Source organism: Ailuropoda melanoleuca, chromosome 5 (assembly GCF_002007445.2).
Source record: "Ailuropoda melanoleuca isolate Jingjing chromosome 5, ASM200744v2, whole genome shotgun sequence".
NCBI classification, from domain to species: domain Eukaryota; kingdom Metazoa; phylum Chordata; class Mammalia; order Carnivora; family Ursidae; genus Ailuropoda; species Ailuropoda melanoleuca.
The window spans coordinates 95,477,144-95,494,009 of record NC_048222.1 but is presented as its reverse complement, the minus strand read 5'-3'; the positions used below and the strand labels follow the sequence as shown (position 1 = coordinate 95,494,009).

Sequence of the window (16,866 nt, the reverse complement as noted above, 5' to 3'; positions counted from 1 at the left end):
GTTTTCAATGCCATACTCAAACTGTTTATATGTAAAAAGACCATGTTTTAACCTATTTTAAGATCCCTTCCTCTACTTTTTTTCAGTTTCCTATTTTTTTAATTTTTTTAAGTTTTTATTTAAATTCTACTTAGTTAACATAGAGTGTATTATTACTTTCAGGTGTAGGCAATCTGGCTGTGACATCTGTCACCCCATTGAGCGCCAGGGTTGATCTGGCTGATCTGATTGGCTAGGCATGTGTCCCTTTCCTCCCTCACTGCTACATGCGCATCTTTCCTAAGCTGCACACTCAGTGAAACAGGACGGCCTTCCTAATAGCTGCACTCCCCTTCTAGAACCTCCAAACAAGCTCTCAAAGTCCCTTTCTTTTACTTCGAAAATAGGCAAACACTTCTTAAGCATTTACATATCTTTTGAAATATTTAGGTTCAAATGGCTACATTTTACTGTATTTTTAAGGTCTGTATATTGTGAATTATAGTCATTGTATTTTTCTAATATTATTAATTTACATTAGCATTATATATTTATATAACTTGTTCGTTCAATTAATCTTGTTGTAGAGCCTAACAATTTATAATACTGTGTTAGAGAATCTTATAATCAATTTATTTCATAATTGTCAACCAATATTAATTTATTGAAGTTAATTCTAAAATAAGGATAGTTGTAATGGCCCAATATTTCCAAACATAATACTGATTGTGACAATGATAAAGAGCAAAGTTATATATACTATTACAATGATAAAGAGCAAAGTTATATATACTATTACAATATAATACTATATACAATTCAGACATTCTATTCCAATATTTACAAGAAGCTAGATTAATCATATCCTTTACTAAAATCGTAGCAAGGTGTGATAAAATCTGTGCTCAGTGCTTAATAAAGCCAGTAGCTTAGAAGCTTTCAATAGTAGCTTACATTCACACTGCTTTTCTTTTCTTTTTTTTTTTTAAGATTTTATTTATTTATTCGACAGAGATAGAGACAGCCAGCGAGAGAGGGAACACAAGCAGGGGGAGTGGGAGAGGAAGAAGCAGGCTCATAGCAGAGGAGCCTGATGTGGGGCTCGATCCCACAACGCTGGGATCACGCCCTGAGCCGAAGGCAGACGCTTAACCGCTGAGCCACCCAGGCGCCCAACACTGCTTTTCATTTACCTTAATCCTGAAGATGAATTATTATCATCCGGGAATTGAACTCCCCTTGGGAGCTGGAATGTATCAAGTGCGATGCCACTTGCAAGCCGTTTTCAAATGAATAACGTTTACCTCTGCCTAAAACCCTCTCATATATTTCATATCATCTCCTACTCCCTGTTAAAATCCCTTATGGCCCATTTCTACTCTTTACATTTAAATCATCCCTGTATATCAGCCCATTAAAACTTCGCTATCAAACCTTATCCCTAATGTATCTATAGATGAGATTACTTTGAAGCACTTTTTCGTAGTTCAATTTGTCACATGAGAAAACTTCCAGTGAGGTTTGTTGACAAAGTTGGTCATTGTAACTCAAGGTTTTCCAATTCAAAGATCAGGTTACAAGCAAAACATAAACTCCTTAGCCATATGATGCTTTGCATGAATTGTTCACTCAACGGTATCATCCTGCTGGGAAATGTAGTATAAGGGAAAAAAATGTGATTGATACAACTATGACTGCTCTATTATGTAGAAAATAATGGATGATTGCTCTGAAGCTGTAGGTAAACAAAGTAAGACTGTGTTGTGTCATTTAGTCCAAAAGTTGTAAGTCTCTCCCCATGTTTATTGCTGTCTCTATGGAATTCAATACCTCTCTTCTCTGCCTCTTTCAAAAAGAAAACAGGAGAAGAGCACATTACGGAAGAATTTTAAAAAAATGTAATAGGAATATAAATTGACTGATGTAATGGGAAATAAAGTATAGCTTTTGCTTTCATTCTGTGACAAAAGTGGACTCTGGTGACAAGTTATTTTTTAAAATATCTTACTGGGGCGCCTGGGTGGCACAGCGGTTAAGCGTCNAGTGTTAAGCGTCTGCCTTCGGCTCAGGGCGTGATCCCGGCGTTACAGGATCGAGCCCCACATCAGGCTCCTCTGCTATGAGCCTGCTTCTTCCTCTCCCACTCCCCCTGCTTGTGTTCCCTCTCTCGCTGGCTGTCTCTTATCTCTGTCAAATAAATAAATAAAATCTAAAAAAAAATAAAAAATAAAAAAAATATCTTAGTAGCTACATTAAAGGAAAAAATGTATTCTCTAATCGTTTGAGTCAAGTTGTTTTAATGTAAAATGAAATAATGATTTTTATATTTGTATATGTAATTATATAGATGCCCATATATACTCCTCTCTCTTTCTCTCCTGTCTTATCTCTACATCTATCTCACTATCTGTATCAATCTCTATTTGTCTCTATGTGTCATTCATTTTAGAAACTCTAATTTCTAACAATTAACTAGATTCTCCAGAGTTTTTTAAAAATAACTTCTGTCAATGTTTCTGGCAAGGAATAAATAATTATTTCAGAAAATAAGCATAAAGTGGAGGAAGAGCAACTTTATGTCTAGCACTATGGAGAACGCTTTATACTACCTACACAAAAATCCCTTAGTGAGTTAGTATTCATGCCAGGTTATTACACATGAAGAAATTAAAGCTCAGAGAGGTTATGTAGTAGCTCCAAATCATACAACTATTATGTGGTAGAACAATGACTCTAATTCATGTCTAATGCCAAAGTTCATGCTCTTCTATAGCAATCTGCTTTTTGGGATACACGTTGTATCCCACCACTACTGAGAGGAAAAATGACCTGAGAATTTATTTTTGGTGACTGTGGACAAATCAGTAATTTTTCAATATGTGCAAATAAGAAGTCATCACTGATGGCTCTGTGACTGTTTCCTTTGGCTTTTTTGAAAATATCTATCTATCCAAACACACTTTGTAAAACCAATATTGGTCTTTGTCCATGGAATTACAAGAGAACCCAGAGCAATCCTTAAGAGGTAGTTTACAAAAGGTGATAGTTTTCTCTAATATGATCTCCGCTTGATTTTGTTTTTGTTATACAGGATTCTGACAGTTTATTGAGTACTAGGAAACATCCCAAGGAAAACTCTGCTACCACATAGACATTCTTACATTTTTCACTTTCTTCTTTTCTGTGGTTCCTAATATTCTGCTAAGTTTACTCATTAGTATTATTCAGATTTTAATTATGTGCATATAATTCTAAAAATGGATGTGTTCATATCAACAACTATATATATGCATGTATATATACACACAAACACACACACATATATATATATAATATGTTCTCAATAACCAGTGTAGCAAGTTTATGGAAAACAGACTTAACAAAAATTAAAGGTGCTTATTTAAGTGAGAGGTAAATTTGTTATGCCAAAGAAACTGGATTTGCATGCCTATAAAAGAGTAGAATACAAACATGAATTAGTAATGCTTGAGACTTTGGGGTTACAGCTAAAATCCATTAATTTCATTGTCAAGATCAATGCCATGAAACATTGCTGCTTGCTTTCATATAGGAGTTTTATATTTTCAGGTCTTACGTCTAAGTCTTTGATCCATTTTGAGTTGATTTTTATGTATGGTGTAAAACCAGGGTCCAGTTTCGTCCTTTTACATGAGGATATTCAGTTACCAGAACCATTTTTTGAAAAGACTATCCTTTCTTCAATGTATATTCTGAGGCTTTTGTTGAAGATAACTTAATTGTGCATTCATGAATTTATTTCTGGAATCTCTGTTCTATTCCATTTGTCTATATGTCTGTCTTTATACAAGTACTATATTGTTTCATTTAGTATAGCTTTATATATATTATTTGAAATCAGGAAGTATGATTCCTCCAGATTTGTTCTTTTTCAAGACCACTTTGACTATTCTGGATGTTTTATTGTTCTTTATGAATTCTAGGATTTTTTTTCTATTTCCATAGAAATAGAAATTTCCAAAAAATCCAAAAATTTCTATTTCCATTGTTTTTTTGATGGAAATAGCTTTGAATCATAGATTGTTTTCGATACTATGAGCATTTTTAACAGTATTTGTTCTTCTAAACCATGAGCATGAAATGTCTTTCCATTTATTTGTATCTTTAATTTCTTTCATTAATGTATTATAGTTTTCAGTGTATAAGTCTTTCACCTCCTTAAGTTTATTCCCAAGTGCTTTATTTTTTTTTTGATGCTATTATAAAGGGGATTGCTTTTTTAATTGCCTTTCAGATATCTCATTTTAATTTATAGAAACAGACAGATTTTTATATGTTGATTTTGTACACTGAAAATTTACCAGATATGTTTATTAGCTCTAACAGTTTGTTTGTGGAATATTTGTAGGTCTTTTTATTTATACTTTCATGTCATCTGCAAACAGACTATTTTACTTCTTCCTTTCTGAATTGAATGCTTTTTTTTTTTTTGGTCTTTTTTTCTTTCTTTTTTTCCTTTTTACTTTTTCTTACCTAATTGTTACGGCTAGGGTTTCCAGGGATATGGTGAATTGAAATAGTAAGACTGGGCATCTTTGTATTATTCCTGATCTGGGAAGAAAAGATTTCCATTTTTTACCATTGAGTATGATGTTAGCTGTGGGCTTGTTATATATAACCTTTACTATGTTGAGGTACATTCTTTCCATGTGTAGTTTGTAGAGCATTGTTATCATGCAAGAGTGTGTCAAATACTTTTTCTTCATCTTTTCGATGATCAAGTGGTTTTTATTCTTCATTCTTTTTTTTTTATGTGCAAATCACAGTTCTTGACCTGCATAATTTGAACCATACTTCCATTCCAGGGATGAATCCCACATGATCATGGTATATGATTTTGTTAGTGTACAATTATAGTCAGTTTACTAATATTTTGTTGAAGAATTCTGTATCCATATTCATCAGGGATATTGGCCTATAATTTTATCAAAAGCACAGGGAACAAAAGCAAAAATAGACAAGTTGGACTATAGCAAACTAAAAAGTTTCTGCACAGCAAAAGAAACAGCAAGAGAGTGAAAATCAACCTATGGAATGCGGGAAATTATTTCAACTCATATGTCTGATAAGTTTAATTTCAAATATAAACCAGGAACTTCAATAACTTAATTTAAAAAAGAACAACCTAATTAAAAACAATGGGCAAAGGACTTGAATAGACATTTCTCCAAAACAAGACATACAAAAGGCCAGTAGGTATATGAAAGCTGTTCTACATCATCAAGCAACATAAATGTCGGGTGGTTATTATTATAACAAAAGATAAAAGTATTGGCAAGTATGTGGAGAAACTGGAAACTTTGTGCCCTGTTGGGGTAATGAAAAATGGTGCAGTCACGATGAAAAACATAGAGGTTCCTCAGAAAATAAAAATGGAGCTATCATATGATCCAATAATCCAATTTCTGGGAATATATCCAAAAGAACTGAAATCAGTATCAAAGAGATATCTGCACTCATACATTCATCACAGCATCATTCACAATAGCCAACATATGGAAACAACTCAAATATCTACTGACAAATGAATGGATAAAGAAAACATTGTGTACATGTCCAATGGAATATTATTTCACCTTAAAAAGAAGGAAATCCTACCATTTGTGACAACATGAATGGACCTGAAAGACATTATGCTAACTGAAGCAAGCCAGTCACAGACACGTGAAGACTGTAAAATTGTACTTATATGAGTTATCTAAAAGAGTCAAAATCATAGAAGGAAAATATAGGTGGTTGTCAGGTGATGTGGAGGAGGGAAAAATGAAGAGTTGTTCAATGAGTATAAAGTCACAGTTATACAAGATGAACAAGTTCCAGAGATCTGTTATACAACCTAGTGCCTATAGTTAACAATAAAATGTCATGCACTTAAAAAGAGGGCAGAATTTATGCTGTGTTCTTAGCAAAATAAATTAATTAAGTTAAAAAATAAAATCTGTTAGTTTTCTCTGTCTCTCTTTTTTTTAAAGATTTAATTTATTTGAGAGAGATTGAGAGAGAAAATGAGCAGAGGGGAGAGGTTGACAGAGAGGGAGAAGCAGGCTCCCACTGAGGAGGAAGTCCCATGTGGGGCTCAATGTGGGACTCGATCCCAGGACTCTGGGATCATGACCTGGGTTGAAGGCAGATGCTTAACTGACTGAGCCACCCAGGTACCCCCTAGTTTTCTCTCTTTATCCTTGAAAATGTTACATAATTTGAATACACAAGGAACATCTATAAATAATTTATACCTGGAATTAGGAACAAAACACTCCCAAATCTTTCACTTGTATTATTTCTTATAAGATGACTTTGAAAGTCCTGTAAATATAGATGTAGTAAGGCCTGCATTTCTAAAACTCATAAAAAATGTTATTTCTGATTTTAATAGCATGCTAGTAACATATAATCTCAAAAAATTATTAAAAATGTATTATTTTGACCTCTAAGAGCTTAAAGTAATAAGTAAAATAAAATAAAAACATGATTTCAGAAACTTTTTATAATTAAACACATTCGTACGACTACATTTATGAATAAAATTATATTAAATCTTCCTCTAAAATTTTCCTCAAATTTACATGCTAGTAAATAGTAAGTGAGTGATTCACTTATTAAAGGAATTCTGGGTAGGTATTTTAATGCTGTAACTAGGGAAATATATTGAAAAGTACTTGACCAACATTAAAAGAAAATCAGAATAGAGAGCTGAAATTAAAATCTGTGTCACAAATGTCATCATAAAGGACAAAGAAAACCAAACCATCCATTACTTGTCACCTAAAATTATTTTTTAACAGAAAGTGAATTGCAAATTGGTATTTAGCAGAAATATATAAAAGGAGTAGACAAATTATGGTGAACCTTATCCAGGTCATTATATCTAGCTTTCTTTTCTGTTTTTCTACCTTAAGAATTTTCTTTTTAAATATTTGCTTATAATGATAGTTGTCCTAGCCGGACCAAATATAGACAAAGATATATTGGTAGTCAGGACTTAGATAAGATACTTCTTCCCCATTGGGTCCACTAATACCCACATGTACTCATTGATTTAAAGAGAAATAAGATTCAGAGACAATGTTTTAACCTTGTTTAAAAAACTCGGTTTAGAGAAATAAGCATGCCAAACTAGAGATCCCTCCAAATATCTGGGCCCTTGCAATAAATTAGATTAATAAGATTTGTAAATGGATATAACAAATCAGACTGAGGAGCAAGGACAAGTTATTCCAAGTACATCCAGACCCAGTCCTAAAACAACCATACCGTGGCATATGCAGGCTGGGGGAAGAAAGTTTCTGTGGGATTTCCCATAGAGAGCTCATTTGATACATGCTGTAATAGGACTTGAAGTTCCAAGCAATTCAGCTGTAACTAAAAATCCATCTGTAGCATCCCTACCCTATCCATCTCTTTCACTAGGTAATTTTTTTTTTAAATAAAATGGTACATTTTTTTTCTTATTACTTAGGAAACACTCACGTACAGCAATGGCAAAGGATCTCTAGCCCTAGGTGGAGAAAACAGCCCAGGGATTGACGTTGGAGCCAGGGCAGTGAGCGTCTTATGGTGGCAGTAACCAAGATGCTACTGCAGAGAAATGCTACCCGTGGGTGCCAATTGCAAGGCCACTGACAGAAAAAGATAGTTACTAATTTATTACACCTGTAGGATGCCTCTTTGCTGTATCTTGGGACCTTGAAATCCCACGTCATCTGGAAGAGGGATTTTGTGGGGAATTTAAATTCCCCGTGTGAATGGGAAGACAGGACCTGAAACATAGTAGGTGTACTTGCAAAGGAAACAAAATTGTTCTAGTGTCGTATTAAACATTTCACAAGCTTACTTGATTCTTAAATCTGATTTTAATATTTTAAGTTTCTTATCTTTCCTATGCATGAAACTGTTGGGTTTTTTTTTTCAATGCATTGTTCATTTTGCAGAGTTTTCTGGTGCTTTTGCTTTTTGAAGAAAGCCTAATTGTAAAGTCGAGTACAATGTGTGCACTGTGTGTGTAAGTGTTCAATACATACGGGTCTTTCTAGCAGAATCTTCCACAAAAAGAGAAGAGATGTCTTCATCCACTCCTGCTTCATTCTTTGCAATACAAGTGTATGCTCCTGTATCTTCATAGCGCACATTGCTTATATGAACCTCACTGCCATTTGCTGAAAACAGAAGGCAAATGCAACTTGTAAACTATGATTTCAGTTTTGGTACAGTGCTTTCCGATTACACAGTCAAGCAGTTCTCTTAGCTTGTCCTAATTAAACTGTTTTCCTTCCTCCTTCCATGCTTTGGAGGCATGCCAAATTATTCTAAAAGCATTCAAGTGTTTCATAAACTGTGTTGTCATTCTAATACGGAGAGCCCAAAACTCTATGTCAAATGCACACGCTTCATATATTATCTTTATTTCCTATTTCCCGCATAAGTATTTCATATTGATAACTATAATTCCATTTATATATTTATTTTTTGCATTCAGAATCCACTTTGTCCAAACTTTACAAAATTTTAAAATAATAGCAATATAGTTTATATACAGGAGAACACGGATAAAAAGACTTTTCATAAAGAAATTCAGTGAGCTACCTCATGCGAGTATAGTACAATTGCTACTTAGGTACATTATGGGGCCTGTATTATATATCTGGAATTATAAGGTAAGGAAAGTATTAGGTAAAGAAAATGGAAAGATAATAACACATGATTTATCTGCAAGATTATAGTCTTTTGCCAGAAATACCCATAAACAATATTATAATATTGATATAGTCAATATACAACCAAAGGATTAAGGGAATAATTAGCTCAACTTTTAAATCTTGGTAAAATAAGTTTTTTTTTTTTTTGACTTTCCAGTGTTTTATTCAAGGCACACACGTTATTTAAAAAATACGTTTTTTTTATACTAGTTTTATACTAGTTTCAATACTAACTACTCACCCTAAATGTCTTAATGGCAACATAGTAACTAATTAGATGGATCTACTTTAGTAGTTTTACCTTTAAAATAGTAAATCCCCTAATTAAGATTTACATTGTTGCTATTTTTTCATTATTATGAAGAATGCTTTGATGAATATAATTCTTGGTAGAATAATTTCTTAAGCTAAACCCTGATTCCCCAATGTGGAAACCAGGGTATAAATAACCACCAACTATGTTGGAAATATGTTGGAAATATACAAGGTGCTTTTACATATATTATTTCTTGATTGTCCTAAATACTGCATAATTATCAGAAGCAGAATCAGAGACTTATAGAATGGTCTTATGGAAATCACTCAATTTGAAAGATAAGGGCTGGACACCTATCAGACTCTAAAATTCAGTGTTTGTTGTGTTCATTTGTTTGGGTTTCTTTTTTTTTTCTTTTACTTTATTTTCGTTCTTTCTTTAAGGGTTTCTGTGTGTGTTTGTTTCATATCATCCCATCACAAGAACACCATGTACCATGTGTAAAAGAAAGTGATATGACTATTTAAGACAGAAAAAAGACAAAATAATACATATCCCTGCTTGGGGACAGAAGATAGAAAACCAATGCAAAAAAGCGTGGGAAAGCTAGTGCCTCTCAAGGGATGTGAATGGGATATGGAGAGGCAGTGAGTGTTTGGGGAGGAACAACCTTTGAGATAACTTGAACCTTTTTCTCACTTTACAGATGGTATCACACACCTCCATTCCCCCCCAACCATTGTTGAGAATCACTACTCCAAAACGAGGTTGGCCATTCGTTTCTTAGGTTGTGGGGTTTTTTTTTGTTTTGTTTTCCTGTTAATGGCTGGGTAAATATTTTATGCTTCATGAGCCATGTAGTATCTGTGACAGCTTCTCACCTCTGTCATAGCAGCGTGAAAGCAGCCATGAACAATATTTTAAACCATGAGTGTGGCTGTGTTCTAAAGACAAAAACAAAAACAAAGCTCCCCAAATGGCTTTATTTACAAAATGGGCAGCTTCCCAGATTTGGCCTGTGGGCCTTAGTTTGCAGACCCCTGCTCTAAAAGATAAGGAGTGAACAATGTATTTAGGGCTGCATCAGCTTCTAGTTTTGCATGAAATATGGCTCTCCCCAAAGAACACAGTTTCTCTCAAGAACCACACACTTAACAACAAAGTTCTCTAGATTTTTTTGAAAGATCAAAGTCAATTTATTCCTTCTTCAAGTGTTTTCTTCTCAATATTTTTGTGTGTTCTCCTAACCTATATGCTCCAACTGCCTTCCTCCTTCTCTACATAATCTATCATTTCTAGATGTTCTCTACTCTATTGCCAGAACTAGCAATTCCTTCATCCGTTTATCATTCTGACCCATATGCCTTACTAACTGACATATCCCTGCACTTAGTGTCTCTGCATCTAGTTTTCTAAGTACATTACGAGACGACTGCATAAGCAAATTGACAAACTTTCAAATTCACGGTTTTCAGTTTGCAGGACGTTTGGTGCTACTTGGTATTTACGTTACCTGACCTTTACAGATACATGCCTTTCATTTCCTGCTCCGTTTTTATTTCAAATCTTTGCTCGGTTTGATGTTTCCCATCCTAATACTAACTACTCACCCTAAACAAGTGACCGTGTTTTAAAATCATGAAATGCATACATGTAATTAGCAAGTAAACCCAAATCATTTTGCAGTATATATGCTTATTAAATCATCACATTTTATACCTTAAACTTACACAATTCTCTGTCAATGATATTTCAGTCAAAGCTGGGAAAACAGATAAACTTCCTATTTCCATCTACATCTTCACATTTATTTACTTCTCAAAGGAAACTGTCTGTTTCCTTCCAAGGAAAATCTCCCTTCTTTTCTTTCTGATTTCTACAATTATTTGGTTATCTTTCCCCACCTCCATTATTTGCACATCTTTTTCTTTCCTAGTATTTCTTCAAAATGATGCATTGTCTAACAAGAAAAAAAATATCTTCATTAGTCCTAACCCTTTCCATCAACAGCAACTACCATTTCTTTTGTTCTCCTTTCAAAATCTGGAGTGATTTTTATACTTCCTTACCTCCTTCTCATTTCTAAACCCTCTGAAGACTGATGGCTATGAATACTGTTTTTTCTAAATGTCAAAAGGCCAACCTAATCACCTGACCCATGAATACATTTCAGTGACTTTCCTTGACCTTTCCATGCATTTGACATTGTTGAATACTTTCTCATACTTTGCTTTCTTTTCTTCTGTAATATCACCTTGTTCTCTTGCTTGTTTTAGTCTCCTCATGTTATCTTGATTTGCCTTTCAATTAAACATTTCTGCTTTTCTAGGATTTTACTTCCTCTCACTAACAAATCATCCCATCCATTGACATATTTAGTCCGTGCCTAGACTTGGACCTCACGTATAAATGCTAACTAAGCATTTGTTGAAAAAATGAATAATTAAGCAACTATAGTATTTGGTAACATGTAATCATATAGAAAGTCACATGGAATTTCACACGCCTATACACCCAGATTTATCTCTTAGGTTGTGCTTCCTACTCTCTTTTCATTTGTCACATTCTCTCAAAACTTGAGCTATTTTCTAATTTTTAAAAAATGATAATAGCTACCTTACAAGGGCCCCCACTCTTTCACTACTGAATCTGGAGTGTAACCAACCCTCCAAATGTGCCTTTCTGTATATTCCTTGAAGCAAAGATATAATATGCTCATCTAATATGGTTTACTGCTATTAAATGAGCAAGAGATGACAAAATCAGAAACTAATTAGAACTTTCTTCACTTTAATTTCTGTTAATCAGATCAATCCTTTACTAAGATTATAGACACTAAAGATGTAATCAGTAGATGTAAACATGTAAATTCGTTGGGTTTACTTCTATTTATATAGAGATTTGTAGGATCTAGGTTTTAAAGGTCACAATTACTTTCATATGTCATTTTTGACTTACAAAAATAAATTAGTAAATATTTCAAAAAGATGCATTTACAAATGTATATTGAAACATTCACTGTGAAAGTGGAGTAAAAAGTGAAGCCTATGCTTATAAAAATAATGCAAAAATGAAAATACATTCACTTCTGGCATGAATTGAGGGAATTTAAAGCATGCAATAAAGAATATAATGTCATGCAACAGATACTCGAGTAAAATGACTTGTCATGTTCTATTCTTCATGGCAAAAATAAGATTTATACATTTTTAAACTTGCTAGTATAATCAACATATATGCAACTGCTTTTGCATTACTTAGATTATTTGACATTACAAAGATTTTTTTGTTTTCTACTTACCACATATCCATTGTTATTATAATCTGTATAATAATTGATTAATTATATTTACATTTTAGACTATTCAAACTTAGAATATTTTATATATTATTTATTTATATATTTATATATTATATATTTATATATTAAAATTCAATATATAATATATATTAAAATTACATATTAAAATTCAATAATAACATTCATACTTTCCAACAATGTAAAAAACATATTTGGTAACATTTTTTCTTCTCTCTTCATTTGCAAAGTATGCTACAAAATATTCAGTGAAGAATTTCTATACTATTTGCACTCTTTATGATACATTTTTAAAGTATGACTTAAACATTAAATGGCCCCTTCAAAAATGTATTCTATGAAGAAATCCACCTATTCTGTTCGGCATATCTGTTATAATTCATAGGACAAGTATTTAAAAGATACATAATATTTTACTTATTGCCAAAATAATGAGATAATTAATTATTATGACAAGATTATTTAAAACATTAAAAGTACTTATGGACTCTATTTCAAATATAATGTCTTAAGAACAACTATATTTTTTCTTATGCATGACATTTCTTGCCATCAACTAGCCCTTTTTTTCAAATCATGTAAACCTTGTTATAAATTTCAGTATAAAGTTTCTACTTGGTCATGTAAGAGGAAGAAAATGCAAATAAAAAGCACCTTGAAGTGTGAGTTGTTTGGACAGCTTTGGTGTAATATCAATTCCATTCTTGAGCCAGCCAAGCTGAGGGTTTGGGATCCCCTCTGCATGGCACCTGAGACTTGCAGTTACCCCAGGTTCTCGAGCCTGACTCTCTGGATACACCCGGATTACTGGAGGGACTACAAGAAGAAATGGGGAAAAAATTGAATTAGTTAGCCATATTTTTAGATTTTCCAAAAATTGCAATATGAGAAAATGGCTAATTATATATTTCTATAGATCTTCGTTTCCAAATATCATCATCTGCAAAAATGTGCCAGTTTTCCTTACATAAAGGTTATTCTGAGTCTGTGCCAGGAAAAATACAAGCTGAGCCTGGGATATCCTGTTTTGGTAATAAAAAAAGTTTTCCAAGGATGATAGAAACATCAAAAGAAGCCAACTTAAAGGTACTCTTACTTGCCAAATATAAGAAAATTTGAGCATTAAAATAATTAGCAATTATAAAGAAATAGAAGGAATTAAATAAGACTTAAAGAATTCAGTTATATAAATAAGTAAATGAATATATGAGAAAGAATGAAAATCTTTTCCTTACCATAGCATGTTTAAAAATTAGAATAACCATTATATTTACAGAAGCATCCAAAAAATAAAATATTTAGAAATAAATTTCACCAAGGAATTGTAAGACTTTTTCACTGAACACTGCAAAATGAGTTGAAAGAATTTAAAGAAAAACTAAATAAATGAAAAGTCACGTGTTTATGAATTGAAATAATTAATTAGTAGGATAGTAAGAATTGGTAAGGATTGTTGTCAGTAAGATGACATTCCTCCAAAAAATTTGATCTATAGATACAATGTAATCCTTATCAAAATTCCAACTGCATTTTTCTTCTTTTTGCAGAAATGGAAGAGCTAATCCTCAGATGTATATAGAATCACAAGGGACCTCCAAATAGCCAAAACAATCTTGAAAAAGAATAAAACTAAAGGTCTCATACCTCTCAATTTCCAAACATACTACAAAGTATGTGTATAGTATATATATAGTAATCAAAACAGTGTGATACTGGCACAAAGAAGAAATTTAAATCTATGAAATAGAGTTGGGATTGCAGAAATAAACCTATTAATCTATGGTTGATTGACTTTCAACATAGATGCCAAAAAATGGTCTTTAAAGAATTGATGCTGAAACTGGATATCCATATACAAAAGAACGAACTTGAACTCCTACCTCACACATATATAAAAATCAACTCAAAATTAATAAAAGACCTAAATGTAGGAGTGAAAATAATAAAGCACTTAGAAGAAAACATAAAGGTAAATCTTCCTGACCTTGTACTTTACTATGGTTTTTTAGATATGACCCCAAAACACAAGCAACAAAAGAAAAGTCAATAAATTGAACCTCATTAAAATTAAAATTTGGGGTGCATCAAAGGACACTATCAAGAAAGTGTAACTACAGCTTACAGAGTAAAATTTTGCAAATTATAGCTGATAACATACTAGTATCCAGAATATACCATGAGCTGTTATAACCAGCAACAAAAGGCAAACCACTCCCACTGCATAGCAAAGGAAACTGTCAAAATAATGAAAAGGAAACCTACAGAATGGGAGAAGCTATTTGTAAACCAGATATCTGATAAGTGGTTAATATCTAAAGTATACAATGAACTCATACACTTTAATAGAAAAAAGCAATTAAAAAGTGGCCAAATACCTAAATACACATTTTCCAAGAAAACTGCAACCTCAGAAAAGATCTAATACTGGGACCCCCTGGCTAAGCTGTTCTCATATTCTTTAGTTGTCTCATTTCTCTACTTACTATTTCATATCTCCATTTTCCTATTATTATTTCACAAGATAATATATGTTTGTTTTTTTAAGCCACTAAGTTTTAGGATAATTTGTTATTTGCTAATGTATACAGTAAGTTTCTTGGTGGAAGAGGTTTTGCCTTATTTAATCATTATATCCCCTTACATAATTGAGTGACAAAAGTACTGTAGAGCACAAAGCGTTCCACAAAATGAGTATTACAGATGTACTACACATATCTTTGATTCACGCTCACACTTTAGCATTTGTTATTTAGAATGACCATGGAAACATATGTACCCTGCATTTGCCTTAATAAGACTATGACTTGGTAAATAAGGAGAAACACCCTGGCTCTCAGGGCAAGAATTTTCTGCTGGAGCTATCTTAGCAAAAGACAATGGACAGAAATGTTCACCTGGACCATCTTGCTCTTTGGTTAACTAATATACTTTGAAATGCCTGATTTCTTTTATTTTCACCCAATGGAATGCCTGTCAAAGATGCAAGGTCAATGACCAGGCTGAGACTCTCTTTAGGTTCACAACTCTAGCCCAAAGTTAATTTCATCACTGTTCTTTCTAGTGACTGGAGGAGCCATTGCATATACAGTTAGATTGACTAATGAATAAATGTCAGCCTTCCAGATTTACTGAAGTTATAAAAGCAATTCAAACCAAGGGACTAGTTGAAGCCTCAATCAGGACTACAGATATGTCTATTATCCTATTGGCCCTTTCATTTTGGCTATACACTAGAGATCTTAAATTAGACTCATATCAGTTCTAACATGGAGACAAAGGGAAGAAGTTGTTCTCAGGAATGCCCAGTAATCCTTTCAAATCGGAGCTGGGTCTTAACTGTGAATTGCCTTTAATAGCTTCTGTAACAGAAAAATAATAAACTTCCAAAGTTCTGACCACCAGATTTTTGCTGCATCCTTTCACCCTCTCCTAAATACATTTCAAAACAAACGCAGTACACACAATCCTCCACAACAACAATGGGAGTAAAACCACGCTCTGATTTTTTTAACCTTGATGACTACTTAAATGGTGCATTTTGAAATATCAAATATAGTTTCAAAAATAGTCTTCACAAAATTTCTGCACATACTTCCTTGGTAACATAGAACACATATTTAGGCTTTTGGTATATATCTAAAATCACAGGGTATTTTTCATACCATTTTATTATATTGGAGGTTCAAGTAAATAACTTTTTAAAGAGATACAATAATGTATTTCCAGCAAAACCACATTACCATAAGATCTGGAGTAAAGAGACTTTTTTCAAATACTCAGACCTAATCTCTAATCTCTTAACAACTCAGGAGTTAGGAGATGAGCTTTTTAAAAAGACTTACATAGAGTGCCAAAATGGAAAACTACTCTCTCAATAAATATTTAATAGAAGAAAGTGTATCTTGCCACAAAACTTACAGCCAAAGCAAAGACCAATGTTTCTTGCAACATGCTCTACAGTACTTTTGTCACTTAATTATGTAAGGGGATATAATGATTAAATAAGACAAAACCTCTTCTACCAACAAACTTACTGTATTACTTTGGAATAACAAAAAATTAGATGACCTAAATATGTTGAAAATTAGCTTGAAACAAAGCACATCAATCAACTCAATGATAACAATAGATTCTACATCACGCACATTAAAAAATGTAGATATTATATGGGTTACCTATGCTGTCACTGATACTCCCCAAAGGACAACTTTTCAAATAATATGTTCAGTTTCTCCTGCGTGTCTAGTTGTTTCTACTTTATTGACACATTTGCATGTGAACTGGAAGGAAAACAATGAATAATAATTTTGCTATATTGAACTTTTATACCCAAATAAATACTATCATATTTTGAAAAAATAATAGTACTCATATAATATGCTTAGTATATTGGTATCAAGTGATGATCTGAAAAATATCTCTTAACTTACATAAAATTGAAGGATAAGTGATTGGCATAACAACTACTTAACCTCAGTGACAAGCTACACATTTAAAAGTAGGTTATTTTTCCCGGGATACATATTCTGAAATATAAATGAGGATTGATGGCAGCCTGAATTAAAAAGTCAATAATC

General features: G+C 32.8%; 1 protein-coding gene across 4 annotated transcripts in view; it reads right to left on the bottom strand.

The window, feature by feature from the left end:
• The window catches only part of FSTL5 (follistatin like 5), a 720,210-nt gene that overhangs the window by 132,092 nt on the left and 571,252 nt on the right, over window positions 1–16,866 (bottom strand). For all 4 annotated transcript variants that reach the window (XM_002916266.4, XM_034661428.1, XM_034661429.1 and 1 more), the window contains exons 9-10: window positions 12,944–13,105; window positions 8,040–8,174 (exon numbers count right to left, since the gene is read on the bottom strand). In XM_002916266.4, coding sequence (XP_002916312.1) covers window positions 8,040–8,174; window positions 12,944–13,105 — 297 coding nt within the window. The remainder of the gene's footprint in view (window positions 1–8,039; window positions 8,175–12,943; window positions 13,106–16,866) is intronic.